General features: G+C 55.0%; 2 protein-coding genes across 7 annotated transcripts in view; one reads left to right on the top strand and one right to left on the bottom strand.

Annotated features, from left to right (window-relative positions):
• CFAP58 (cilia and flagella associated protein 58) overlaps window positions 1-2656 on the bottom strand; it is a 118841-nt gene extending 116185 nt beyond the window's left edge. The window contains exon 1 of the mRNA XM_082722552.1: window positions 2578-2656. The gene's annotated coding sequence lies outside the window, so the exon portion shown is untranslated. The remainder of the gene's footprint in view (window positions 1-2577) is intronic.
• Window positions 1269-26609, top strand: ITPRIP (inositol 1,4,5-trisphosphate receptor interacting protein). 6 transcript variants are annotated; one of them, XM_082722555.1, is made up of 2 exons: window positions 1269-2215; window positions 22856-26609. In XM_082722555.1, the coding sequence occupies exon 2, from the start codon at window positions 22869-22871 to the stop codon at window positions 24525-24527; it is 1659 nt and encodes a 552-aa protein (XP_082578681.1). In that variant the 5' UTR covers window positions 1269-2215; window positions 22856-22868; the 3' UTR covers window positions 24528-26609. The 6 variants fall into 6 exon arrangements, with proteins under 6 accessions (XP_082578681.1, XP_082578682.1, XP_082578680.1 ...); XM_082722556.1 differs by having other exon boundaries at window positions 1878-2215; window positions 22853-26609; XM_082722554.1 differs by lacking the exon at window positions 1269-2215 and adding an exon at window positions 2613-2877.
• Window positions 26610-27791: the final 1182 nt, after the last annotated feature.

The following is a 27791-nucleotide window of genomic DNA, read 5'->3' as shown; positions in this document are numbered from 1 at the left end:
CCTTTCTAGAACCCAAGACCTGAGTGAATCCTCACCTCCAGTCAGCTATTCGAGGTTTGGTTTTTTTTTTTTTTTTTTCTTTCATGCTTCTTTAAAATAAGTCTACTCTCCCAAGGTGCTTCTGAGTTCTCTCTTCTTGCCTCACCCCTAGAGCTCCACTTTCTTCCTTTCAATCATTGCTATCGGGTTTTTTTTTTTCCCCCAGCTCTTCTGTGTTTGAAGCAGAGGGTCCCTAATTTCTTGGTCCCTCTTGCTCCTGGAAGCTGAATCTTTGATCTTTCCAGTCTTTTAAAAACCCTTTCTAGAGTAAGCACAAGGCACTGTGGAAACTGCATGGCAAGGAGGGAGATTGTAACCTAGATTGTTCAAGGAAGAGTTCCTGGCAGAGAAATTGCCTACTTTGAAGACTGAATGCACCTTAGCCAGGCCAAAAAAAAAAACAAAAACAAAAATAAAAGTGTGTGTGCGTGGGGTGACAGTTTTACAGAAAGAGGTGGGTGACAGTTGCAGGCAGAAGATAGAGCACATGTGAATATCTATGGTATGGGGATAGGAATGAATCCCATATCACATTCTGAGAAGCACAAGTTCCAGGAACTACAAGGACTTTGGTGGGGAACGTGTAGTTCTTGGCGAGACAAGTCAAGGCCAATTCGTAAATGGCCTATGTAGCCAATTAGGATAGAGGACTCTCCTGAGAGCAGAAGAGAGCCCACTCAGGTGACCGTCAGGATACACAGAGTGAAATCATCAAGCTTAAAAGAAAGACAAATCTAATAAATGTTCCTCATATAAATAAGTATACAAGGTCGGTTAGAAATTACTGAAACAACTTTGCACACAGGATGATAATCCCAGAAGGCACTTAAGTACTGCCCTTCACATTCCAGCCTACGTAACCCTGAACTCTTACCCCAAGGATTACAGGGCAGTGTGGGGGTGCTTAGGTCAGTGTTCCTACCCTCCAAGAATTTCTTCTGCCAACTTTGGGGAGTATGAGTACCCCACCCATCCAATTTGCAGACATTTTGGCAAATAAACAGCTCTTCCACACATGTTTCCCTAGATCACTCAGTCAAGAAGGAATAATTTCCTCTGCTCCCTTAAAATCCTCCCACTAGCAAGACCAAGAATCAAACAGACATGAGACAGATTTTTTTAACAGGAGATAAAATCAAATTTAGGTTCCTATGGAAGGGGAACCCACACAGATGAGGAAGTTGCAAAGACCGTGAGGTAACAGGAGCTAAAGTGACCTGAGGAGAGGAGAACTAACCTGAGGGTATAAAGGGGAGAAAGACCATTAGCAGGTCAGTGAAAGGAAAAGTTTGGAAAACAAAACTTGCCTTATTATGCAGAGAAGTTTCTTAGGTAAAGAGGAATCCCTGTTAATAGCTCTCCTCCTAGTGCAGGCAGGTTGTTGATGGGGTTGAGGTAAGGAGCTTTTCCTGAATCTGCCTGGGGTTTGATTGCTTCTAGCTCAAAATAAGTAAGGTTCCTGCCAAACTGGCCCATCTTGGGGCAGCCTGTCCTTGGCCCCTACAAGCCCATTCCCCACCCCTCCCTAACAGCCGCCCAGACTCTGCCACAACTGTCCCCGACGTAAGGAAAGCGCTAGGAGCAACAGCAGACGCTGGAAAACAAGAGTAACCTGGGCCAAGGGCCAGGGGGTCTATTTTTAGCACTTGGTCTCACTGCCTGTTTATCTTTGAGACTCAGCTTAATGTCTTCCAGGCGAGTGTTGGAAGTTATTTGGCGGGCTCCAAGAGGAAAGCCAATAGGTGATCTAGGACCCAACAGCAGTAGCAGGGGTGATAACCATTTGGACGGTGTGTTCCCCTCATCTCACCCCAAGGTCCTCCCAGGGGTGTCTGACTCCCCCAAAGCCACTTCACGCAGGATTGATTCAAGCCGTCGCCGGCCACTTCTACCGGCTGTGACACTGGAGGAGGCCACAAGGGGGGAAGACGACGTTATGGACTTGATGGACTTCATAAGCCACGAAGGCCCCCCAGGGGGGTGCGGCCGCTGTCCCTCCTGGCCTCCCCCAGTGCCCTCGCGCCTAACTTCACCCACAGCGTCTAACTCCCCGGACGTAAACACGCGCCGGACGCCACAGCGCCCTCTACAGACAGCAGCGGGCGGTCGTCAGGCTCCTTTGTGCCGGCTTACTCGGGGAGGAAGGCGACGGAGCGTTGGCTTCTCGTTCCATCTGGTGAGTTACTTCATTCCGTTCAGGCCGCAAAAAAGAAAAGGGCCGGCGTCGGGTCTCGATTTATATTTCCCTCCCGAGGACAAAAGAGGTGGCCCCTGGGATTCCGCCGCTAGTAAAACGCGCCGCGGGAAAACGCGCGGCCGTCCGGCAGTGCTTTAACCCCTTCCATCCCGCCGGCCCAGACCGATTTTTAAGGACGTCCTCCCCGACTCCCTGTCCACACGCACCGGTTGGCTCCAGTAGCCGGAGCCCGGCTCTCCCCGTCACCCTCCAGTTATGCTGACCCTTCTGGAGCTTCTGGAGGGGGGGGGTCAATGGGCGGACCTCTGTGGCGACCCTGGCTCCGGGCCCCCGCAACCCACCTGGTCCTCCTTAAGAAGCTTCCGCAGCCAGGAGTAGAGGCGGGCGTTTTGTTCTTATAAGGAGGAAAAAGTTTCTGTGACATCCAGGAAATGAGTAACTCCGCAGCCCTCGGGGCCGCGCTGATGGAGGCCAGAAGGCGGGAGCCGGCCGGGGTATCGCCGCCCCCGTCCCCCTAAAGTGCCTGGCTGGACGCTTGGCCGAAGCCGCCCGCGAGCCGCGGCCTCCGGGCCCTGGGGATCCGCGCGCGCAGCCGGGCTGGCGCGGTCCCTGCCGCGACCCCGAACGGGACGAAGGCTAGCGTGAGTGCAGGGGCGTCCATCTCGCGTGGTGGGGGGAAGAGGACCGCGGGTAGGCGGTGCTGCGGCCGCGGCGGGGGCGCGGGGGGCGCGGGCTGCTGCTCGGCCGGGGACGGGGGCGCCTGGGAGACCCAACCGCGTGGTCTTCTGCGGCGCGCGCTCGTCCTGCGCCCCCGCGTCTCGGCTCCAGCCTCGGCCGCGGACCCCCGGGGCCCCTCGCCGCAGCCCCGCGCGACAGGCCGGTCCTCCCGCGGGCGCCCGAAGCCAGGCCGCAACGTGGTCCCTTGTGCCCCGGCGATCCGTTACTTGGGACCGTCACCCGGCTCTTCACCCGGCCTCCTTCCCCGCCTTGGAAGGAGGCAGGAGGAGTGCAGCTTATTTTTTTCTCGGTTTAAGGTAGTGAAGCTATGGGGTTACGGGGGCCGGATGAAGCCTCCACAGCTTCCTCTTTCGGGACTCTTAGTGGAGGAGACCCCACGCTGTGCGGAACTTTCTCTGGCGGCTACACAAAGTCTCTGCCGCCCGACCCTTAACCTCCTCCCTCCCCACCCCTCCACGGAGTCTCTAGCTTTCTGGCTTCCAGGTGAAGAGTCTCAGAAGCTCCAGGGCCAAGCTCCCTTTCCGCAGTGATCCTCTATAAAAAACCAAAGTGCCGCCAAGAGAAGGGAGAGGATTTTACTGAGCCACTCAGGGACCACACGTTGCCTTTTGCATCTTCTGCCTGATGCGAGAAGGAACCGCCTTCAAAACTAAAAGAGCTCCAGATACTGGCAGATCCTAGACTCCGGGCTTTGGGATCTAAATCAGTTTGAGAGATCTATCCTATTACTTGTTACTCTTGAATTTGACCCAGGGCCCTTCCCTTTTACAAACCAGTTCTGCCTCAGAGAGGCTGCCAGGTAAAGCTGGTCTGAGCCCGGTGTAGTCACAGGCCCAGGTTAGCTGTGAAAATGGCAACAGGTCGAATTGCTGCTTTTCATCTCTTTATTAATAACATAATGGGCTGTGCTCTGGAGTCCTCCTTCCAGCCTACGTGCCTAAGTGGCTTTCATTGTTTGCTAATTCCCTGTGCCTGCTGCTGCTCCAGGCCATTCTGCCCTCATATTTTCCACTTGTGGGTAACCGTAAAGTGGTTACACTGACTCTCTGCTCTCTCTGGATGGTTGGAAAGGCTTTTGTTCCAATGCCATACCCTCGCTCCGTAATTTTCGAAGATGCAGCAGTTTTAAGCTCTGGCTTTCAGGGAGTCAGGATCTGAACTTTTAACCCAATGCCATCAACCCAGAAGTTGTCACCTTACCAGGAATGCCTTGCAGCTCCTGCAGTGCTCAAAGGGAAACAAAGAAGAGGGTATGGGGGCAAGCTTTTTATCTGAGGGCAAGAACAGGGAAGAACTTGCAGTAGAGGCTTCTGGCAAAATTGCCCACGTGAGAAAGTACTGCCTGGGAGAAAACTGGTTTTGGGGGGACGCCAGGGTGGCTCAGTCAGTTAAGCATCTGCCTTCAGCTCAGCTCATGACCTCAGAGTCCTGGGATCTAGCCCCACATTGGGCTCTCTGCTCAGTGGGGAACCTGCTTCTTCCTCTCCCTCTGTCCCCCCTTCTGCTTGTGCTCTCTCACGTGTGTCCTTCTCTCTCTCAAATAAGTAAATAAAAACCTTTAAAAAGAAGAAAAGAGAAAGAGAGAAAACTGGTTTGGTATTTTTCCCTTCTTGAAGCCCCTGGGGTCAGTAAGGAGAAAGAAGGTGGGGGATTCTGTCTGCTGGAGGAGGTACACATCTCAGTGGGAGGTAGTGACCAGCAGGGCCCCCAGAATGGTAGTGCTGGGCCACTGGAGTGCACCAGCTCAGTGGTCCTTGCCAGCTCTTGGAAGGGACAGCACTGCCAAGCCAAACTGGTCCAGAGGAGTGGGGATGGCAAGGTAGTGGGTTCTGCAAAGTACATCTTGAGAGAGAGAAGGGAGGGAGTGAACTGGCAATATTTGTCTCAGGGAAGAGAAGGCGAGCCGGTTGAGACTGTGGCCTTCAGGAATCTCCAGCACTGTCACTTGAGAAGAGGAGAAGACCTGCTCTGTCTGACCTCAGAGACTCGCTGATTAGGAGAAACAGGGAAACAGATCTTACTCAGAAGGAAGGAGTAACTTGCCAACAACTAGGACTCCTCAGTTGGTAATGCACTGTCCATCCCTGTCAGCAGAGACCGCAGGCCATCATCAGTTATGAAGGAGCAAGTCCCTTCAGGGGGTGAAACTGTGGCTCCATCTTTGGGGCTGAGAAGTCCCCTCAGTAATGAGGAAGTAGTAGAGCAGCCTGTGGGGTTTTAACAGAGAAGTGTCCTAGAGTGCTGGGGAGCTGAGGAGCCAGTCCTTATTGATGGCTGAAAGCAGTTTATCCCAGATAGATTGGTCTCCGTCTTACTGGGGATCTGAGAATGCCAAGGGATGTTCATTATAACTGCCAAGGCTGTTGCTGGCATATTCTGCTCCTTACATGAATTAGAATAAGATGTACCTCTCTGCAAGATGATGACACCTTGGTGACATTTAGGATACCACTTGGGGCCTCATCTTGATGGACCTGGCCAAGGCACATAACTGGACAAGTGCATCTGAGCTGGATTCATCCTTACCATACTCTGGCCAGGTGTTCTTGAGCAGTACACCATCTGTGCAACCATACACAGCAGCCCTGATAACCATTATTGAAGGCTTAACATTTATTTGCCAGGCTTTCCCCCTACCCCAAACACTTTACTTTCATTAAGTCATTTAATCTTCATAGTAGTCCTATGAGGAAGGCATTGTTATCCCCGTATAGATAGCTAAGGCACAGAGCAGGGAAGTGTTCAGGAGCCTGGAAGCTGAGTCCTAATCACTGAGGATTCACAGAACAAGAAGCAAGTTAATCATAAAAAGCTTGTTTGGGGGGCGCCTGGGTGGCTCAGTTGGTTGAGTGTCTGACTCTTGGTTTTGGCTCAGATCGTGATGTCGGGAGTCATGGGATCTGCCCAGTGGCAGGCTCCACGCTCAGCAGGGAGTCTTCTTGGGAGCTTGGGATCCTCTCTCTCCCTCTGCCCCTCCCTCTACTCACATGCTGTCTCTCCTGCACTCACTTTCTCACTCATAAATGGATAAATCTTTTTTAAGAAAGAAAAGAATGCTGCTTTGGTAGAGGGCCCTTGTGGGAGGAAGGGAAAAGCAATTGCTTTTTTCTTTGTCAAAGGCAGAAATACCCACTCTCTGCTCAGATGGAGGAAAGACAGAAAACTCATCTGGCGGCAGAAAGGCGAAAAAGAGCACGCTCAGCCTTGATGGCTCCTAGGAGGCCTGGCCCAAGTAGCAACTGATTTTCCTTTTTAATTGCTGGGCAGTGTGAGGTGGCAAATCCAGTTTGGGGCCTGACATGAGGTTCATGAGTAGGTGCCACCTGGGTGTGGTGCAGAGGGAAAAGGCCACAGCTACGCAGGGCCCCTGACCTAGGCAAGAAATGCCCCCAAGTGTGGAACAAGGTGGCAAGTGTTCAAACTTGCTGTCCCAGCACTGCCCACCCCCCAGTTCCCATCTGTTCCCTCTTCCCTTCCCTGTCCAGGCCCTGTTCACCCGCAGATGCCCTTCCTAAGCTTGTTCAGGAAAGCTTTCCCCAGATTCCATTTCACACCTTCATATATATATGATAGCTTATTTTCCACACCATGCATTTTAGCACTTAATTAGCTGGAATGAAGCTTGTTACTACATACTATCTATAGATAGTATTTTAAGATTTTTTTTAAATGTACTTATTTATTAGAGAGGGAGAAGCACAAGCAGGGGAGGGGAGCATCAGGCAGAGGGAGAAACAGCCTTCCTGATGAGCAAGGGGCCCGATGTGGAACTCCATCTCCAGGCCCCAGGATCCCAGAAGCATGAGCTGAGCCGAAGGTAGATGCCCAACCAACTGAGCCACCCAGGCGTCCCTATAAACAGTATTTTAAATAAACTAACTTCTCAGCTAATGAGGATGCCTCAAAATCTCTTGGGAAGAGCCAGCTGGTACCCAGCAGATTTCCCATGAAGGGTGGTATTTATGTAGATCTTGTCACCTGTCCCAAGTCTAGCTCTTAGCTGTGCCTACTCTGAAACCTCATCTCCACAATTTTCCAAGTGGTTTGGACCTGGACCATTGAGTCACCTCAAGAAACTCCCAGAAGTGGGTGTGCAAATTAGAATGCTAGTTTTTAAATTTGGAACACTTGTGACCATCACCATCATGCAGACTGGATGGTATCTGGTCCCCGCATCCTGGGGGAACCACGTGGGAATCCAAAGATCCAGGCAGCTCACGCTTGGCTAAGAAGGACAGGGAGAGGGTTGTCTAATAGCACGGGGCTCTCTTGACTTCTGTGGCTCCCTCATCAGTGGAGAAATACCTGCCAGGTAGACCAGTACTCCAGTCAGCCTGGCTGCGTGGGTCTCCAGCGCCAGTGTCTCAGGGACCCTGTTGACCTGATAGGATGTCTCCATTTCCTCTTGCATAATTTAGCGATTTTTATTCTGCTTACTTAATTTGTTTAGTGCTTTATAAGCATTAGCTCCCAGCTACACAGAGTTTCATTTGCATAACTTAACCACTCACAGTTTCAGGGTTGGAGGCGCAGATGTAGGGGTAAACGCTACATGCAAGTTAAAAGGAGTTGGTGGGGTGGCCTGGATGGGTCAACAGTGAGCCAAGCACAGAACAAAGAAAAATGGTCCCTAATCACCACAGATGCTTGGGGAAGTGGAAGACCCCACACTGGCCCCTTACAGTGGTGTCTGTGCCAGCATGGGCGGGAAGTAGTAGTAATAAGGCACCGTTTGCCTTGGCTGCCTCGGCTCAGCTTGGTCACCCACATGGCCTCTCTGGATTTAAATGTGATCTCTATCCAGGCCCCTTGTGGCTCATCTTCAGTCAGCGACTGTCCCCGGGTGCCACCGCGGCAATGAGGTGTGATCCGTGTGGTCTCTGGAGCAGGGTGGGCTTGGGTTGAGTCCTTTCCCCCCTGCTCAACTGATGGGTATTCTTGGTACTTGGGCAAGTGATTTGACTCCTTCGAGCCCAAGATTTATCACTGGTAAAGAGGGGATGACCACTCACAGGACACCTGTAGAAGGCACTGAGCTCCATGCCAGGCACAGACCTCTATGCGCTCTTCAAGACGGTCAAGTTCATTTGAGGAGCCACATTCTTTGCCAAATGACGAATGGCCAAAGAACAAGGCTGTAGGGACCCAGACTGTCCCAGAGTCCTCAAAGGAAAGAGCTCATCATCTCTTTGCTGCCCTTACTGTGGTTTGGTCACAGCTGAGGACAAAGCTGCTGTCCCCACCTTTCCGCCAACTGGTGGAGGGAAAGTCAGGTTTGAGGCTTGGTCTGAACAGGCAAAGCTTCCAGAGAGAAAAGAAGAGTTAGGTTTTCTAGGAGCGGAAGAGGGTTGTTTGGGGCTGCCTAAGAGGTCTGTAGGCCCTCTGCAGCAGTTTGGGACCTGTGATATTTTCTCATCGAAAGCGTATTCCCCTTCTATCCGAGTGGGGTGGAGTGTCCCAACCCGTGACATCAGCAGAATGGAAGCACCTGGAAGGTGACATCACTGTTGCCCACGGCAACACCTCACCTCCACCTTAAGGTAGACCAGGAGGAATAAGACCCATCCCAACTGTAAGACCCATGTTGAAAGGAGGGAGCACGGAAGGCGTGACATCCACAGGTGTGTTTCTCAGGGGCTGGGCAAGGGGAAGAGGGAGGGGCTGCAGGGCAGAGGTCTCGCTGGAAACTGGTTGGTGGTAGGTCTCTGGGCCTCCGCTAGGCCTTACCCCAAAGGAATAGAGCTCATCACTGAGGGCTGCAATCTTGTTGAGTTCTCTCAGCTGTGACTGGCAAAGAGCATGACCCCTTATAGTAGCTTCTGGCAGCTTCCGTGGTCCTGGGTTTCCCTTCTACAGCCTGAATCTGGTAGGGAACAGTGGGAGGTAGGGATCCGTGATAGGGCAGTCGGAAAAGTGGCTTTCCCTGCTCCTCCATCCTCACCGCCAAAGGGAAGTGGGAAACAAGCTTGCCCACATCCTCGCTACAGGGACTGACTTCAGAGAGAGCCTTCATTCATTGCATGAGTATTGGTTGTGCACCGACAATGTGCAAAGCAGTGACCACGCTCAGGATTCACTGGCTTCGTGGAGCTTTATAATCAACGATACGCAGAGGAGAGGAGAGGAGTGTCGGGTATTTGCTGCCCCAAGAGTTGGTGCCAGCTGGGAACAGAAGCAACGTCTCACAGCTCACCCCTCGCCTCACATGCCTCACAGAATTTCAAGTTGGCCTAAATTAAAGCCATGGGACCCCTTCCACCCTAGCAGTTCATAAAGGGGTTTGGAGGTGGTTGAGATACACTCAGGGTTTGGGGAGTGCTGTGAGAGAGGACGGGCGTGAGTGTCAGCTGTGTTCTGTCCAAGAACAGAATCCCACAGGCTGAGTGCCAGAGGTGAGGCGACAGCAGGCAGACGGCCTACTCAGGCCCCCTCCTGCTGTGACTATGGTAGTAGCAGTTGGGCTCAGTTTCTCCGCCTCTTAAATGGGCATAGGAGCAGCCAGTACCAGAGAATATGCAGGGCACTTTAAGATCCTCAGATGGAAGTCCTGGAAGAAATACAAAGCCCAGAGTTTTCAAATGACTCATTCGCAGGTGGATGACATAGTAGTGCGCTTGCTGCCTGGGAGGAGGGCTCAGCTTTGCAGCCATTCTGGGCTGCTCCTACTTTCTCCCCCAGGGCATTTCCCTGAAGTGGGTACACAAGAGTCTCCTCCTAACCTGTGCCAGACCATACAGAGGGCGTTGTCATAATTCTAGTTGCTTGTTGGTACAAAAGCATGTGCTCGTAACAAAATGTTCTCCTGGGAGCCTGTTTCAATAGCCTTCTTGGTAATAGTCAGGGGACCCGCCTGAAGTTCATGAAAAGGTCCTTTGTCTGCTAGACTTTGTTCCAGAGTCAGTAAAAGGGCAGGACTGCTGAAGAGCCAGGACCATGCGGAGCTGGGGCTGGAGGGGAAAAGAACAGGGGATGCCTAGGCCCGACCCTTGCTTGCCGCCCCAAAACTGCCACTGATGCCTCCCAGCAAAAGGTACTGTCCAGTGTCAGAAGGGCCCTGCCTCCTTTTCCCAGCACACTGTCCGTTCAGTTGAAAAGCCGTCTCTGACATCTCAGGTCACACACCCAGAATCTCTGGGTGGGAGGGGCCTTGAAAGCTCGTTGAGTCTGATTCCCTGCCTCATGCCCAGATTTCACTTAAACCATCACCTGCCTTGCTCCAAAGGGTACAGGAAAGCCCATCCGTAATATTTCACGGATAATCAGGCACTGAGCAGCACAGCATGATGGGAGATCGGAGGCTTGAAAGTCCTGAGTTTGAATCCCGACACTGATAATGACTCTATGCCTTAGTTTCTTTATCTGTAAAATGCAGATAGTTCCTCTTTCTGAGGTTTATTGTGCAGGTGAGACCTGTAAAGTATTTCACACAATGCCTAAATCTCTGTAAATGTCCCGCATTGGCTGCTGTTTTTTAAACTCTCCCATGGGGCATCAGGGCCACAGGGCTGGTCTGTTCTTTTCCAGAAAGGGAGACCTGCTTGCCACTCCACCAAGGGTTGCTTCTCTGCTTCTTTTCCTGAGTTTGCTTCAGATTCTGTATCCTGCGCTTATCTTAAATTTCTGTAAGACTCTCAAGCAAGGAAGTGGCCGTCAAGGGGAGAGGTATCTGGGGGTCAGATAAACTTGGGCCAGGGTTCATTCCTGGGCTGTTTTCTTGGTAAACACGGGTGGTGAGTCAGCCTATAGTTAGCAGAAGGCCATCCGGACCTGAAGGGGCCAAGGTCTGTCTCCAGGCTGCATCTGGAAGGGTTCTTGCTCCCATTCCCCAAGGCCCTTACCACTGTTAGCACTTTGCTTTTCTGATGGCAGAGCGGCTCCCAGAAAGAAAAGCCTTAGAAGTGACTTCATCAGAGATCTCTCACTACACCCCCATTTCAAAAGCAGCACATTTTTCTTTTCCCCAGTCTTGACTTCATTCACTCAGCGAGCATCAAGGAACCCCTGCACCTTGAATGCCAGGCATCAGGGACCCACTGTGGATTCTCCAGCAGGGTCCTCCAAAGACCTGGAGGATCATCAGTGTTAATACTGCCAGACCGGGGGTGGGGGAGTGCGGAGCAAACTAGAAGCTTCCCAGGTGCTGAGCTTCCTACTCTCCCTCTGTGGCAGCTCCTGGGGCCTTTTGAAGAAACAGGGAGGTGGGGGAGACAACCAGGCCAAGTCCCCAGGCTTCTGGAGTGCTGCAGGGATGTCGGTCACCTCCATCTCCCCAGAGGAGTCCCTAAGATGCAGGATTTAACAAAGGGGAGACCTGGCTTCATCACCCATAGTGAGACAGATAACCATGTCCTTTATGGAGCACGACCGTGTCTGGGACCACCGTGCCCAGAAGGAGGTAGTGTGGTCACCCCAAGCAAGAGACTTGGGATTCCGACCCAGGCCCTCTGACTGTGGAGTCTGGTCTCTTCACTGTACATTAAGCCTCTGCAAAGTGTTAAGCTCTTCTGAGCTGAAGATCTTGGCCTGTTTCTTTCTGGGTGGGCTTGAGGCGGAGCATGTCCCTGTGAACCTGGTGTCAGGGCCTGCTTGCTGCCTGCCGCAGCCCGACCAGCTCGCCCCTGTCATTGGTTCAGGGGCCCCTGCTGCGCGCCAGGCACAGCCTCAGGCAGAAGCCAGGGCAGAGCGCGGGCATCATCCCATCCCTGCGGCTGGCTGTGGTCATCGTCGTCATTTTGTCCAAGTCACAGGGAAGAGGCCTCTGCAGTCCTGGACGATTCCAGGGGTAACTTTGCCAGCCGCTCTCGAACGTAGAGTCGAGGCCAGTTCACCCTGACTGAGGCGCCCTGGAGCAGGCGGGCAGGCCGACTCCGGTCCCGCTGCTCCCCCCAGGTTCCTGCAGCAGAGAGGCCCCCACAAGCTCTGAGCGGTTCACAGCTGGCTTGGCCTCCTTCTTCCCTTTGTTTCTCTTGCTGTTCTCCTTTATTAAGATGAAAGGGGTTTTAGATCTTTGCAGGCGCAGAGTGTGTGTGTGTGTGTGTGTGTGTGTGTGTAAAACACAGGAGGCTGAGAGCTCTTCCTTTCCTCTTCCCCACCCCGTCTCCCCCACCCCCATCTCTCTGTCCCCCTGCCCTGCTGGGGCACAGGCATTGTGTCCTGTACCATCCAAATCCCAGGGGACCAGGGTGGGCAAACAGTCTGGGATTTCAAGCTGGGATTGTGGGGGCCAGAATCCCTCAAGCTGGGCGTGAGTAAGACGGGGCAGGATGGGGGGGGAACTGTGGGAAAGTCCTGGGGGGCCCTTGCCTCCCCGGAGAGGCCGGGCTGTCTTTGTGAGCTGGTCCGTCTTTGTTCTCCTCCAAGGATCACAAGGAAGGTGGCGCCCAGCAGCCTGTTTCATTTGCATTCCATCCATCCCCAGCCCGGCTGTGAGAGGGGAAGCAGGCCGGCCAAGGGAGGGCTTTGTCTCCACTTTGTTTTCCTTTGTACTTTCTCCCTGTTTCCTGCACAGCCCCCTGGAAGACCCTCCCCACTCCCCACTCCCCACTGAGCCTGCGTACTTGCTGTTATCTGGAGCCTGCTTTCTGTCCCCGCAGCCTGCGAGCCTAAATGTGGCTCCTCTGGAGCACTCACTGCCCTCCTGGGACGCAGGGGGTGTAGACAATGCAGGGTTGAGGGAGAGAAGGGGCCCGGACGGGTCTGGGAGCCTCCGCATCCCTGCCTGAGGTGGGTGTTCGTGTTCCCTCCTCGCCAGCACTCGCGTGGGCAAGATGGGGCCCAGAGGCGCAGGGCAAGTCTGAGAAACACTAGCTGAAGCCAAGCCAACATCTGATGGTGTGTGAGGGCTGCTTCACTGTGGGAATTCGTTACCTCTGGGTTTCCACTGGGAACACGCCCCTGTGATTTCAGGTCCGGAAATGTGAGGTGGGAATCTGGGGGTCAAGGGAGATGACGGGGTGCGCCCTGGCTATGAGAAACGCATCCTTCCTGAGAATGGAGGACGTGTGCGGTGCTTCTTTTGAGAGCGGGTGTCTCCGAATGCAGGATGTGAGCACCCTGGTGGGTCCCCAGGATGGCACGCATCCCTGGTGCCCTGAGCAGGCAGGCCTGCCTTGGGTCTCTGCCAGGTGTTTTGGGGAAAGTCAGGACAAGCCCTTCCAACTCCAGAAGTCAGGGGTTACAACCAGAGCTCAGGGGCTCGCTCTGATAGGATGGCAGGGTCTGGAGCTGCGGGCCTAGCATGGCCTCTCGCTTCTCTGCTCTTTTTCTGTGAGACTCGGAGTGAATGCTCGCCTCTTGGCTCCGTGGACCCCTGCCTGTGAAACTGCTGCTGCTCTGGTGAGCTGAGCTACCCAACGGGGGTGGCGGGGGGGGGGGAGGGCAAGCACGGTGGGGTCCCTGCTCTGGGACACCTCCAGAGATGCCAGGCTTACCCACACTCAGAAGGGCTTAATACATAGGCCGTCTGCTTGTTCATGAAGCCCTTTCAAGAAAGAAGGATTCGTCTCGGGAATTGGGGAGTGAAGAGGGATCAGGAAGGCTCTTAGAGGCAGTTTCTGAGATAGGCTTGCCGTGAGGACCATCAGGTAGGGTTTGGGTCGTGCGGTGTGGACACAGTACAGGGAATTGGGTGCAGTATAGGAAACATTCAGGGGACAGTCAGTCGGAAGTGGCCAGGGCAGGTGGGAAGGAACTGAGGTGGGGCCAGGCCTTGTCACATGGAAACTGGAACCCAATGAGATGAAGAGAGACCTCCAGGGACGAGGAGGCCACCGGCGTGGCTGGGAGTGAGGGAGGGCTCAGAGGAAGTGATTCCAGAGGCCTATGCCAGCCAGGCTAGGGAGGCCCCCCCCCCCCCCAAAGGGTTCTGGAGGCCTGAAATCTGTGGTCAAGTTACCCGCAGGGCCATGCGGCCTCCGAATGCTCCGAGGGTGGATACTTCTTGCCCCGTCCCAGTGGCTCCAGGCCTTCTGGGCCCTAGCACAGCTTCACCTCAGCCTCTGCCTCTGGTCTCGATGACCTTCTCCTCTCTGTTTGCTCCTTTTCTGTTCTCTTTATAAGGACCCTTGTCACTGGACTTAAGATTCCACCTGGGGAATGCAGGCGGGGCTCAGCTCAAGGTCCTTAATTTAATTACTTAAAAGACCCTTCCTTCTAAGAAAGGTCACATTCACAGGGTCTGGGTGTTAGCCTGTGGACCTAGCTTTTTGAGGGTCACCATTCAACCCATCACAGCAGCTGTTGGATTCCAGGTGTGCTGGGGAGAACAGGCGAGAGAAATCTGGATGTGGACCCAGACAAAAGGCGGCCAGGAGAGCCCCTTCCTGTCTCAGGGGCCTATAAGCTCCCTAGCTTGAGATACCAGGCCTCCATCTGTCTGTCCCAGAACACTGTGATTTCCCAGGATGTGCCGTGGGGACATCAGGCTGCACGGCTGGACGGGAGGACACCATGTCCTTCCTGGGAGATGGATGGCTTCCGTGCCTTCTCCATCTGTGTATGAGCTGCTGATGGAAGAGCGGGAACAGGAAGGATGTGGGCTCTCCCACTCCCATCAGCGGAGTCCAGGCCCCTGACCTTCCTGCACTTGGGCTGACCAGCTCCATGACCCCAGACCAGAGGGTGGGTTGGCATCCTGGTGACTTTGGAAACCCCTCCCTTTCTGAAAGTGGGCCTTGAGGAAACTTAGTGCTTTAGCCGGTGTGACTGGGCACCCTCTGAGTCTGGCTAGTGGGGCCATGGAGCCATGACCGCAGAGATCACCTTGGCAAGAAGGCCGTTCCTCTCACAGCATAAACTTGGCCATGGGCTCTCTTCCACTGGGCATGGTGGGCAGGGTGGGGTAAGGGGTTGTCTCTGCTCTCTCCCCCACCCCGATCATGGTCCAGTCTTCACCACTGCTTCTTCTGAGCCCAGTGTGGGATCTCCCCTGGGCTAGGGAGGAACATTCGGGGTCCAGTTGTCCAGTCGTGGGGGCCAAAGACCTTAGACAGTAACAGCGGTGCTCTGTAATGCATACGCATTAGGCTACAGTCTCTGTTTTCTTTGAATCCCTGGAGAGGCTGGGAGAAAGCCTTTGTGTAAATCCCTAGCCCAGGCCTGGCCCACGGCCAGCCCTCATAAACGCCGGTCATGATTACCTTGGGGGTGGCTGCTGGGATGACTGGGAGATGCTGGAATTCGGTCAGGACTGGGTTTGAGGAGAAGGGTCGAGCCGGGGGCGGAGCTATTTCAGGGAGTTCTTGTCACAGAGGAAATAGTAGGAGGTGGTATTGCTGAGAGGGAAGAGTGAGGAGAGTACCAGGGTCAAGGGCAGCCTTGAGGATGCTTACTAGGGGGTGGGGAGTGCCAATGGACAGGAGAAGGGAGGCACAGAGAGGGGGCCGGGGACCAAGGCCCGCAGGCCTTAAGTGGCCTACTGACATATTTTATTTGGCTTCCAAGGTTTTCAAAGAATTTTTGAAATAGCACTGACCTTGTAAAATTGAGGGATGTTGATAAAATTCAGATTTCTGGCTTCTCTTGGAAAAAGAAAAAAAAAGAAGTGATTTCTTCACAACGCATGCGACGTGGTGGCTCGTCCCTTCCGATAACGCGTGTGGGACCAGCTGATCCCGGGCCCATCACTTGGGTCTCTCGCATGCGCGGCCTTGCCCATTTACTACGCCCCATCCCCTCCCCCATACTTGGTCTCACAGCTCTGCCTTCAGGAAGCATGGCTGAAAGGAGGGAAGGGAAGGAGCCCAGTGTCCTGTAAGTGGCAGGTTGGAGGAAGGCGAGCCTGGCTGGAGGCCAAGATGGAGGTTCTGCAGGGCGGGGGGTGGGGTGGACGGCGATGGGGGTGGTGGTAAGGACACGGAGGAGAAGACACACGGGGGGCCCAGAACCTCGGCCTTCAATCCATTTCTCAATTACGCTTTGTTGGTCCTCTTCCTTCCTCTTTCCTCACTTCCTTTTTTTTTTTTTGCCTGCCCTCCTTCTCCTACCCAGACCTGAAGCCGCAGGACCCAGACCCTCCCCTGTGCTGCTCAGCCCTTCTTCTGTCCCCACCCCCAACGGGGCTGCAGGCAGAGAGGAACCTCAGCAAGAGATCCCCTTGCTAGGCCTGGGCCAGTCTCCGAGGCCATTCTGCTCTCCTGCGGGGGACCCCTGTCCTGGAAGGGTGGGGGCCATCTATGCTGAGTCTGTTTGCACCCCTACCCACCCCCATCCCTGAGTAAGGTGAAGAGGAAGGAGTCTGTAGGGACATATCACTCCCACAGCGACCATCTCCTCCCTAACACGTGAGAAGTCAGCTCTGACTGGTGTACTGGGAGCCTGACAAATTGGGCAGCCTGGTGCCTGGAGACAGGAGGACATCAGTTTTTGGAACTTGCTGGAACTCTTAACTAGGAAGTTAGGGACTGGTAGGCAGAGAAACACAAGGAAAGAGCAGGAAGGTGGCCTGACCTATAAGGGTTCTGAGAAGGGCAAGGGAGGCTTGCACCAAGGGGCAGCCTCCCGGAAGACGGCCCCCTGAGCCGGCCATGAATGAAGGTGCCACTGGGCTGGGCGGGGAAGCTGACACTGGTGTGCAGCGTGGGTTCCGCTAGGAAGAGGCATGGGAGCAGGGATCAGACAGGCCAGACCGCAGGAGGAGAGCCTCACTAGGGCTGCAGACAGACTGCTGGCTCATGGGGCTCAAACTCCACCCCCAAGGCTCAAGGTCAAACTCTGTTCAACCTGTCCTTTCTTATAGTCCTGTTTCCTCGGGGCACAGCCAACCCCAATGAGCTGGGTGGTCGCCCCTCCTGACTCTGATGCCTGGTAGGTGGCAGGGCTCACTCAGGCCCTGGGAGGGTGGAGGGAGTGCAGAGGGAGGGGGACAGGCCCACTGCAGACAGGAAACCTTTGAAGCCACACAGTGGACCTGGCCGACCTTCAGTTTCTTCACAAGATAGGATGTTGCAGCTGCCTAACTCGTGCTCTGAGAATCAACGACAGAATACTCGCCGAGGGCTTAGCTTTGGACATTGATCTGTTCACGGGCACATGAGCACCTGCCTCCCCTTCTCTGCTGTCTGTCTGTCCAGAAATTCCTGGGAGGGCCTGTCTGCCTGGACCACTTCGACCCCACCCTCCTGTTCAGGCTCATCTCCTCATTAGGTCTCTCTAGTTTCATCTATAAAATGGGGCTTAGATGAGTACAACACTAAATTCTGACTTCCTTCAATGTGTGGCTTTATTGCCCCCAGACAGACCCCACCTCGCCAAGGACTGGGGACTCCAGCATAAGATCAGGCGCACAGTAGGGGTGCAGCCCAAACTTACTGACTGCTCATCTCCTTTGGCCCCTTCTTCTTCAGAGGGTGCAGAGCCTAAGCAGTGGGAAGGGACCCAAGGAACCCCCCAGGGCCTGGGCTGCAGGTGGCTTCCCCTGCCATCAACTCAACTCCTTTATTCCAAAATTATAAGGAAACAACCTCAGCTGTTCCTTTCAGCTCCGAAGATGATGCTAAGGCCAGGGCGGAGCCAGGGCGGGGCCAGGGTGCCTGGGTGGTTGTAATTAGCAAAGCTAATTGCATATGACAGCTGCAGGCTTGGGTTGCTGGGACACCTCAAGAACCAGGAACCGCACCTTCCTCCTCCCTGGAGGCCTGCCAGGCTTGGGCAGGACTGGTTCTCAGACTTGAGCCTGCGCAGGAACCACCCAAAGGGCTCAGAACAACATAGGTGCTGGACCCCAGCCCTGGAATTTTGGATCAGCAGGACTGGGATTGCACCTGAGCATTTGCTTCTCTCATGAGGTCCCACGTGGTGCTGCTGACTGGGGACCACATCTGGAGAACCACTGTCCCAGGGGACTGCTGGCTGCTGAGAAATGGGTCCTGGGCGTCCCTGCTGCTGAGGCCACAGCCAGCCAGCCCTGGGTGGGGGTAGGTGGGTGATGGGTCGGGAGTGTGGATGAACACAGGCTCTCCCCTCTTCGGGTTTGCTATAGGAATTCTGTCTCGAAGGAGGTGGCTACGTGGATTGGAGCCAAAGGCTCACACAGCCACATCTCCCCAGCCAGTGAACACAGGGAAGGTCCACAGACAAAGAGGGGCCCCCAAAGAACAGAAATGAGACTCTCTCTGCATTCTTGTCCCCTGCTGCTCGTGCGCCATTAACATTCCCAGCCCATTCAGTCCTGTGACATCCTTGGTGGCTCTCTGCCTCCACGTGTGGATGGTGCTGTTCTTCCTGCCTGGGATCATGTTGGGCTCCTGTGCTGCGTGAGCCCTGTGGCATCCAGCATGTTCCTTGCACGCAGTAGGTGCTCTGGAAACACAGCACCGTGGAAAGAACTTGGACTTTCCAGCTGGAAACAGAACAGACTGTATCTCAACGCACCTGTGCCTTTTCTAGTCGTGTGGCTAGAAAATGGCTTTTTGTTTCTTGGACTTGGTTTACCCACCTGTGAAGCAGGGATAACACCCACTTCGGTTATAGGGGGTCACCGTGTACCCAGGACATCCTAGTGAAGGCTTGGTCAATGGAGGCATATCTCTATTAGACAACTCCACATGGCATTCATTGGACCAAGCTCTGATTGGGGTGCTGGGAGGCTGTGGGGGATGCAGGAGGGACAGAGCCCAGGGAACAGAGAGGCCATCTGCGGCTTCTTCCCCAGAGTCTGAGGCTTCTGGCCAAGCGCAGAATAAAGGTCAGAGAAAACCACTGGCTGGCCTGACCACCTGCAGCCCTCTGGCCCAGCCCCTGCTGCCTCGTGACTCTGGCTCTTTGCCAGGCTAAGTTTAGCTATGACCTGCATGGGCCACCACGCTCTGTGGACAGGGGCGGGGGTGGAGAGGAACTCAGCAGGTTTCCTGCCGGCTTCCTGGCAAGCAGACAGACAAAGCCCTCCGAGTGACCCAAGTTCATTTTTAAGCTGAACCCAACTGGGTTTTCGGGCCACACGTATGGGGCAGCTTCAGTAGGGGTAAGAGCCTTGGGCCAAGGCAGAGGTGGACAATTTTGAAATTGGGGAATGGGGTCCTTGGGAAGGGTGTGTGTGTGTGTGTGTGTGTACATGCATATGTATCCATGGTTTGAGGAGAGGCTCCCAGGTACGAGTCTGTCCCCATGATCTCCAATAAAAGTCACACCACTCTGGTTCCTTCTCATTCTTCTGGCCCCGTGGCCCCCAGGGCAGTGTTCCCTGTGGCTTGGTTTGGGGAGGGGAAGTAGAGGTTCCAACTTGGTCCAATCTAGTGATCAATGAGCGGCCTCATCCCATTCCCCATCCACAGGCAGAGCCTGCTTGTCCAGATTTTAAAGGAGCAAAAAGACACCTGGGAGTTCATCTGATCCCTGGGAGGGAGTTGTTGGTTCGAGTAAGAAGTGAGTCAGAGCTCCACCTCCAGAAGGATCCAAGGCTCCAAAGGCCTCTCCCCTGTGCTGGGGGGCAGGGTGGGCAGAGTGGTGTGCCAAGGGACAGCTACACTAGAGGAGCATTTTGTGCTTTCAAAGCACTTTTGAGCGTGCTTTCCTCCACACCCCCGGGACTTGGCAGGGCTGGTGTGCTTAGCAGGTGAGAAGATAGAGGCCTGGGGAGGGCTGGGGGGAAGGAGCCAATATGGAAGGGCATCTGCTCCCAGCACCTGAGATGCATTCGCCCGTAACTCTTGCCTTCCTAGGAAGGAGGGTCTGCTGATAGCTCTGTCTCTGAGGGAAAGCCCTGGAAGGCCCTGGAGAAGCAAGACCCCTTGGCAAGGAGCAGAGTCAGGTTTCAAACCCAGGCCTGTCTGCTTCTAGAGCCCAGGCTCCCCCCGCTTTGTCAGCCCAGCCCATGTCCCTTGTGCTCTGTGCTCTGGTGTGTGTATTCATAACCCTACTCCTGTCCGTGTTACTGCTTGCATCCTGCCAGAGCCCCTGTGGGGGCATCTGCGTGCCTCCTCAAGAATCCCTACCAGCAGGGTCACTGCGTTTCCCTGTCCCATCACAGACACCCTTTCATGAGAAAACTCACACAGGGGCAGGCATTTTGCCAAGGGCTTTATATGCATGATCTTGTTGAAGCTTTACAACCTCAGGGATGATTATGCCCATTTCACAGATGACGAGACTGAGGGCCTAAGAAGTTGAGTGATCTGTCCAAGGTCACATGGCTAGTAAGTGCCCGTGCTGACTTCTAGCCCTGTCTTGTCTACTCCAGAATCCATCCTTGTAACCCCTAGCATACAGAGTCAATGGCCCCACTTGGTTTGGGGATTTGAACGTCACCTCTCCCAGTGTAAGGAGGCCATTAGAGCCCTTGAACAAGGAACGAGGGTGCCCACAGGTAGCCCTGTGGAAGCTGGTGGGGAAAGAGGAGGAAGACTTCTGGTCTTAAGGCTTGACGATGGCTCCACTCCTCACTGGCTGGCCTCCTACCCTGAGCTGCCGTGGAGGCTGGTCAGGGGCTGCCCAGGCCTGGGACTGTGACTTGTCGGGGTCTACTGGGCCCAAAGGGGGCTGCCTATAGTACAGGGGCCCTCAAGGGCCTCAGAACCTCCAAATTCTCTCCCGACAGACTTCTGTCTGGTGCTGTGCTTAGCCCCACGTGCCTTGATCTTAAAACCCTGATCCACATTGAGAAGCCAGCCTCGCGGCTTTGGCTCGGATCACCCTGGCAAAACTTTCCATTGAGGTTTCCCTTGTGTGGAAACCAGGGCTGACCTGTTTCTGCAATTATCTAGCAAGCCGCTCCTCGTCATAGGGAAGAAAAGCTGGCTAGCTTCCCCCTGGACTTTTTCCTCACCCCACACCCCTTCCGGCCTGACTTCCTACACTTTCTCCTGCCCTCTGTCTCCTCCTCAAGTTCACCTCCGAGGCCTGAATGTGTGTGCATGCTGAATTCTGCTGCCGGTGGACCCGCTTTTGGTTCCTGCTTGTGAGTCCAGCCGTGTACGGGATGGAATCACATCTAAGCAGCAGGTTCTACCTACGGGTGGCAACTCAGGTCACGTACATCCTGGCCCTGCTGGCTAGAACCTGCAGACGTGTTTCACCTGATGCCATGTCCCTGTTCCTTGGCACCATTAGGGTAAGAACCAGGAAAAATGGTTTTAAGGGTGTAAATTCAAGGTTAGGGAATGAGGCTCAAGCAGAGTGGAGAAGCTCCTATCAGCATGCTTTGGCTTACAGGGGGTTGGGGGCCCTCTGTGTTCTCTGTGGTCCCACAATGTCATTTGGCCATCTGCTGTCCTCACTGAAGTCCTAGGCAGAAAGGGGGCTGGGCAAGTATGGGAAAGGCCCCTGTTTTTCCCCAAGGTTCCTGCTTGGGAGAGGAGAGGGTATAATGTAAGGCCTACCCTGTAAGACTGTGGCTGTCAGATGTTAATGTGGATGGTATCAAAATGCAGCTTCTGGGTCCATTGGTTTGGGATGGGGCCAAGGTTCTGTGTATCTAACTCCCATGATTGTAAGGGGTTAGCCCTTCCCTTGAGATCATTTGAGAGGTAAAAAATCCATTTGTCCTGGAGGAATGGAGTGTCTCCCTTCACAATTAAGAAGTCAGATTTAATGTTTAGACAACTCAGGAAAGGAAACCCAGTGACTCGGTCACTCTGGTTTTCTCCAAGATTGCCCTGGGGAGAGACCCAGAAGAAGGCGGGAGGTCAGTGTCTGAAATTGGACTGAGATCTTACAAATCCAAGGGAGAGGTTTACAGTAGGAGAAGACAAGGGCCCCAAACTGCTTCAGGAACATATGCTGTTCAGTGAACCCATGTTTTGTACCATTGACTGTGCCACAACACATTCTGCGTGGGTCACCACGTCCTTCAGTACTGTGACCCTTGGGGGTACGATGGCTTTCCTCTCCTCCGGTGAGGAAACTGGGTCTCCGAGAGGTGTGCTCACGTGCCCAGGGGCGCACAGCTGATCAGTGACAAGGCTGGCCTTGGGACTCCACCTTCTTGTTCTTAACCACAAGGACTTCACTGGGGAGAGGTGGGTTGAAGTATAGGAAAACAACTCAAACTGACTTAAAGCGAAAACATTATTGATTTACATGACTTTAAAACTCCAGAAGCAGGGGCACCTGGGCGGCTCAGTGGGTTAAGCCTCTGCCTTCGGCTCAGGTCATGAGCTGAGTCCTGGGATGGAGCCCCACATCGGGCTCTCTGCTCAGCCGGGGGCCTGCTTCCCCCTCCCCACCTTCCCCTCTGCCTGCCTCTCTGCCTGCTTGTGATCTCTGTCTGTCAAATAAATAAATAAAATCTTTAAAACTCGAAGCAATGGCTTTAGGCATAGCTGGGTCCAGGGAAATTGCTTTTGTCTGTTGGCATCTTTCTCAAGCAAACCCCCCCTTTGAGGTATAGAGAGTCGTCCCCCCCCACATCCAAGCCATGATCCTGTTCCCTGGCAAACCAAGTCTTTCTCCCCATCAGTCCTAGGAAATCCCACTTCTGTGTCCCTCCCATTGGCCGGAGGGAGGTCCTGTGCTTCTGGCTGAATCCACACTGTGGAGGCGGAGGTGTGGAGTGGCTTGGGCCTGGGTTATATGTTCACCCCTGGATCTGGGGGTGGGGTTATCCCCACCCAAGCCATAGGACATGGGCCAGAGAAGGGTTGGCTCCTGGGGAAAGTGCATCGCTGCTTCCAGAAGGGGGAAGGACTGGGCAGACAGAAACAGGACAGCCTCTGCGAGTCACTCAGCCAGGATTGCTAGTGTGCAAGGACTTTGCAGTTCTTTCTTCCAAGGCTATGCTGCAGCACAGGGGGTGGGGACTGTGGGCCAGGCAGGAGAACCGTGTGACCTTCATCCACTGGGTGGGACAGATCGACCCATGGGACAGAGGTTGGTGTGAGGGTCCAGGGAGGAAGCGTGTACGGAAGCTGGGTGTGACCATTGATCCTGATCCATGTCTCTGTATAGCAGGAAAGTTCCAGCCATGGCCTTGGGGCTCTTCCGGGTGTGTCTGGTGGTGGTGACAGCCATCATCAACCATCCGCTGCTGTTCCCGCGGGAGAACGCCACGGTTCCCGAGAGCGAGGAGGAGATCATCCTCAAGATGCAGGCGCACCAGGAGAAGCTGCAGCTGGAGCAGCTCCGCCTGGAGGAGGAGGCAGCCCGGCTGGCGGCGGAGGAGGCGGCCCTGGAGCGGCTGGCGGAGGAGGGCCAGCAGCAGAACGAGACCCGCACGGCCTGGGACCTGTGGAGCACCCTCTGCATGATCCTCTTCCTGGTGATCGAGGTGTGGCGGCAGGACCACCAGGACGGGCCTTCTCCGGAGTGCCCAGTCGGGGACGAGGACGAACTGCCTGGCCTGGAGGGCGCCCAGCTGAGGGGCCTCACCCTGCCCAGCAAGGCCGCACTCGAGCGCTTCTCCGAGCGCTGCATTCGGGGCGCCACGGCCGACGCGGCCCGCACGCGGGAGTTCGTGGAAGGCTTCGTGGATGACTTGCTGGAGGCCCTGCGCAGCCTCTGCAACCGGGACACGGACATGGAGGTGGAGGACTTCATCGGCGTGGACAGCATGTACGAGAACTGGCAGGTGGACAAGCCGCTGCTCTGCCATCTCTTTGTGCCCTTCGTGCCGCCTGAGCCCTACCACTTCCGCCCAGAGCTCTGCTGCGCCCGCCGCCCCGTGCCCTTGGGCCGCCAGGGCTACGGCCGGATCGAGGTGGTGCGGGCCACGGAGGATGCGCGGGGCTGCGTCTGCGGCAAGACCACGCTGGGGGAGGACATGCTGTGTCTCCTCCACGGCAGGAACGGCCCGGCGCGGCCCGGCAGCGAGCTGGAGACCCTGCTGTGCGCTGGAGGCTCCCCGTACCTGGACACACTGCGGGTCATGACGTGGTTCCAGACGGCGCTCACCAGAGCCTGGCACCGCATTGCCCACAAGTATGAGTTCGACCTGGCCTTCAGTCAGCTGGACTCCCCAGGCTCCCTCAAGATCAGGTTCCGCTCGGGGAAGTTCATGCCCTTCAACCTGATTCCTGTGATCCAGTGCGACGACTCAGACCTGTACTTCGTCTCCCACCTTCCCAGGGAGCCGTCCGGGGAGACCCCTGCATCCAGCACCGACTGGCTTCTGTCCTTTGCCGTCTACGAGCGACACTTCCTCCGGATGACCTCAAAGGCGCTGCCCGAGGGGGCCTGCCACCTCAGCTGCTTGCAGATTGCCTCCTTCCTGCTGTCCAAGCAGAGCCGCCTGACCGGCCCCAGCGGCCTGAGCAGCTACCACCTGAAGACCGCCTTGCTGCACCTCCTGCTGTCCCGGCGGCCGGCCGACTGGAAGGCCAGCCAGTTGGACGCTCGCCTGCACGAGCTGCTCCGCTTCCTGGAGAAGAGCCTGCTGGAGAAGAAACTCTATCACTTCTTCATCGGCAACCGCAAGGCACCCGAGGGCATGGGACTCCCTGAGGCCATTCGCAGGGCTGAGCCTCTCAACCTCTTCCTGCCCTTCGTCCTGCAGCGGAGTCTCTACCGGAAGACGGTGGACTCCTTCTACGAGATGCTCAAGAACGCGCCAGTGCTTATTAGCGAGTACTCCCTCCATATCCCCGCGGACCATGCCAGCCTACCCCACAAAGCTGTTGTCTTGTAGGGCGGACAGGACCTGGGGGGCCAGGACGCAGGGCGCCCCATGGGCCCACACCTCTGGGAGCACCTGCAGGCCCCGTCCCGGGAGAACGGCGGGCTTTGTAGCGCGCCACGGCTCAGCCCACCGGGGAAGCCAGGCCCCACGGCATGGAGGAGACAGGATTCCAAGCTGGCCGAGCTGGTTTGCTTTCATGCCACTGGGGCCTGCTGGTGAGGTGGTTGTCTGGGTTGGGTTGATCCTTTGCGTCTTACTTTTGGATCACCACAAACGGCCAAGAGGATGACGAAATCCTCTCTGGACGCCAAGCTGGAGACAACGTAAACATCAATTCGGGTGTCATTTTTGACGTCCCGGGTCCAGGCTTGACTTAAATATCAACAGGGGATCTGCAGGAATGCCGGCGGGGGTGCATGTTAAGACCCTGCAGCCTGTCCCCAGTAATGGCTTGACCCCAGGCATCGCAGCCAAGGCACCAACAGGGACAGTTGTGGGAATTTGCCACCTTCTATCCACAGCCTGCACTACTAGGGTCCAAATGCGGCTACCGTTTTTTAAACTATTTGGAGAAAAGACCTAGAAGAGATTCAAGGCCCCAAGGGGCCAATGTCTGTTGCCCAAAAGTGGATACTTGGTGGCAGAGAGAAGTTTCCGTCGGCCGCTTTTCCAGCTACATGTCTCACTCAGGGTAAACTCCCTTCCCCTTCCCACAGTGTGCTGTGCCCTGAGCACCGTAGTGGGGACAAGCTCCACAGCTGGTCTCTGGCCATGCCTGTGCTGAGGGAGGGCAGGTACTGAAGGCGGAAGATGCAGGAGACACAGGGTGACGGGGGCGCAGGGTAGAACGTGTCCCCAGGGTGCTGGGGTCTGCCTCTGGTGCCCAGTTCGGAGAAGACGGCAGAGCTGAGGAGTGAGGGAGGGATGCCATAACCTGGAGTGCTCCTCAGCGGCGGCATCACAGTCCTAGAGCCAAGCATGCCTGGAGGCAAGAGGAGACCTAGCTCCATCTGTTGCTCCCAAGACCTGTTCACTCCAGGGGGCACCCTCGTGGCACAGAACCTCCCGTTTCTGGATGGGTCTTGCTGGCCACACAGATGAGCAAGACCCGAAGAGGCTCAGCTGCCTGGGGACACACAGGGACAACAGTGCCGCCCCAGCCCACAAGCCCCAAAGAGATCACCTCGGCATTGCTGGGGGCTGCGGTCATGGGACAGGCGCCAGAGCCTGCAGTGGGACCTGGCCCATTTCCGGGCGTGGGTAGGGGGGTTGGGAAGCCACTTCTCAACTTGTGGCTTTGCTGTCCCTTCGGGAATTCCTCCCATGGTACTGCCTCACTGACCCAGCAAGCCAAGGGAGAGGCAAGAATGAGTGCACCTGGGTTTCCCTCCAGGGTTTAAGCTGGCCAGGCCTTTGAGCAGAATACCCTGTTCCATGGGGTATCGGGCTCACCACGAGCTGCAGAGGATCCTGTCCCTCATCCAGGGGTGCTCTCACCTGGCCCCAAGGATTTTGGAAGATGGACGATGTGCCCGACAGGGTTCACTTGGCAGCAGGAGGCTCAGCTATGATGGGGCACTGAGGCCGTAAGAACCCTTTGGTGTGAGCTGGAGTCAGACCACGCAGACTTGGGTTTTCGTCTCCCCAGCGCTGGGAAGGATCATACCCGTATGGCCCCCAGCAATAGCCCCAAGCCCCCTGTTCAGTTGTGATTTGTTTCCAGGATCGGGGTGAATGTCCGTATTTATTACTGCCCATGCCTTGCCTGCCCTCACCCCCTTATCCTTATGTTGTTGTGCTTGGAGGAGACCCCACAGGCGGACACCAGACTCCAGAAGCTGAGACCAAGTGTGAACCTCCGTCGGCCCTCCCTTGGCTTCCAGGAGAAAGTTCACTGAAAAATGACCTCCTGGCCTCTTGTTTATCCAGAGATGACAACTCAGCAGGACAGCTGCTTGCAGATCGCCTCCTTCCTGCTGGATCTTCTATGCACCAAAGCTGCTTCTGAAGCACAAAGCAGCAGAACTCTCGGTGTTTCGTGCTGCCTTATTTATATTGAAGGAAGAATTAAATTCTTGCAAGGAGTAGAAACTGGTCACGGTGTTTGTTTTCACTTCAGGAAGTCTGTGAGGTTCCCTGGGCAGAGTTAGGGAGCAGGGAGGGTTTCCTGTTTACCCCCAGAAGCTTTCACTCCCTTTTGATTCTTATGCTTTCAGGAAACTTTAAAAAACAACAAAATAGAACCTTTCTAGCCCATCTTTGAAGTAGCCTATGGAGTTCCAGAAGGGGAACGTGGGGGAGGTCAGCACAAACCTCCTCTCACAGAGCTTGATGTGCAAACAAATGTGGGAGCTACTAGGAACATGAAGCTTTTGGGTTTTGAGGAAAGAAAATGTTTTTTTTTTTTTCTTTTAAAGATTTCAGAAGATCCCTTATGTTTTGCAGGTAGAAGTCAATGTTTTGTTTTTGTTTTAAGATATTTTATTTATTTGACAGAGAGAGACACAGCGAGAGAGGAAACAGAAGCAGGGGGAGTGGGAGAGGGAGAAGCAGGCTTCCCACCGAGCAGGAAACCTGATGTGGGGATCGATCCCAGGATTCTGGGATCATGACCTGAGCCGAAGGCAGACACTTAACTGCACCACCCAGGCGCCCCAGAAAATGTCTTTTCAATAGAGACTTTAGTCCATCAGGGCATTTTATAGGCCTTTCCAGTGAGGACACCCAGGCCCCTTTCTCTGAGGGCTCTCTCCTTTCCCAAGAATGCTTGACCCCACCAGGCATCTGCCTGATGCTTGGGGAAAATGTTCCATTTTGCCACATGTCTGAACAGTTGGCCCAAGGCCAAGATGTCTGTTAGGTTGGGAAGGGCCACAGAAAGATGGGAGCACACCACTGGCTGGTCGGAAGGAGAAGCCCGATTAGTGTCTGCTTCACCCGTGGTGGCCCCACACTACACATATGGGTGTCACCCGGATTTGGGTATCTGGGCCACACTGCAGACTTCCGAGGAGTCTTTAGGAGTCCAGCCCAAGAATCTGCATTTTGCCAAGGTCCCCACGTGATTCTGAAAGTCCAAGAACTACTGCTCCCTGGGGGTTTAGGGATTAGACACGGCCTAACAGAGCTTCTGAAATGTGGGTAGGATTGAGCCAGAAAAGTGTCCCAGCCAGAACCATGGAGTGAGGGGAGGGGGGTGCCTGATAGACGGGGCAACATTGTAGTAGTGCCTACTTGGTGCCCATCACCCTTCTACATGCATTTATGTACATT

Source organism: Mustela nivalis, assembly GCF_964662115.1.
Source record: "Mustela nivalis genome assembly, chromosome: 2".
Taxonomy (NCBI): domain Eukaryota; kingdom Metazoa; phylum Chordata; class Mammalia; order Carnivora; family Mustelidae; genus Mustela; species Mustela nivalis.
Note: the sequence above shows the minus strand (reverse complement) of the source record. Positions and strands in the feature narration are given on the sequence as shown.

Coding starts and splice junctions, on each gene's coding strand:
- ITPRIP (XM_082722555.1), top strand. CDS start 22,869: ATGGCCTTGGGGCTCTTCCGGGTGTGTCTGGTGGTGGTGACAGCCATC.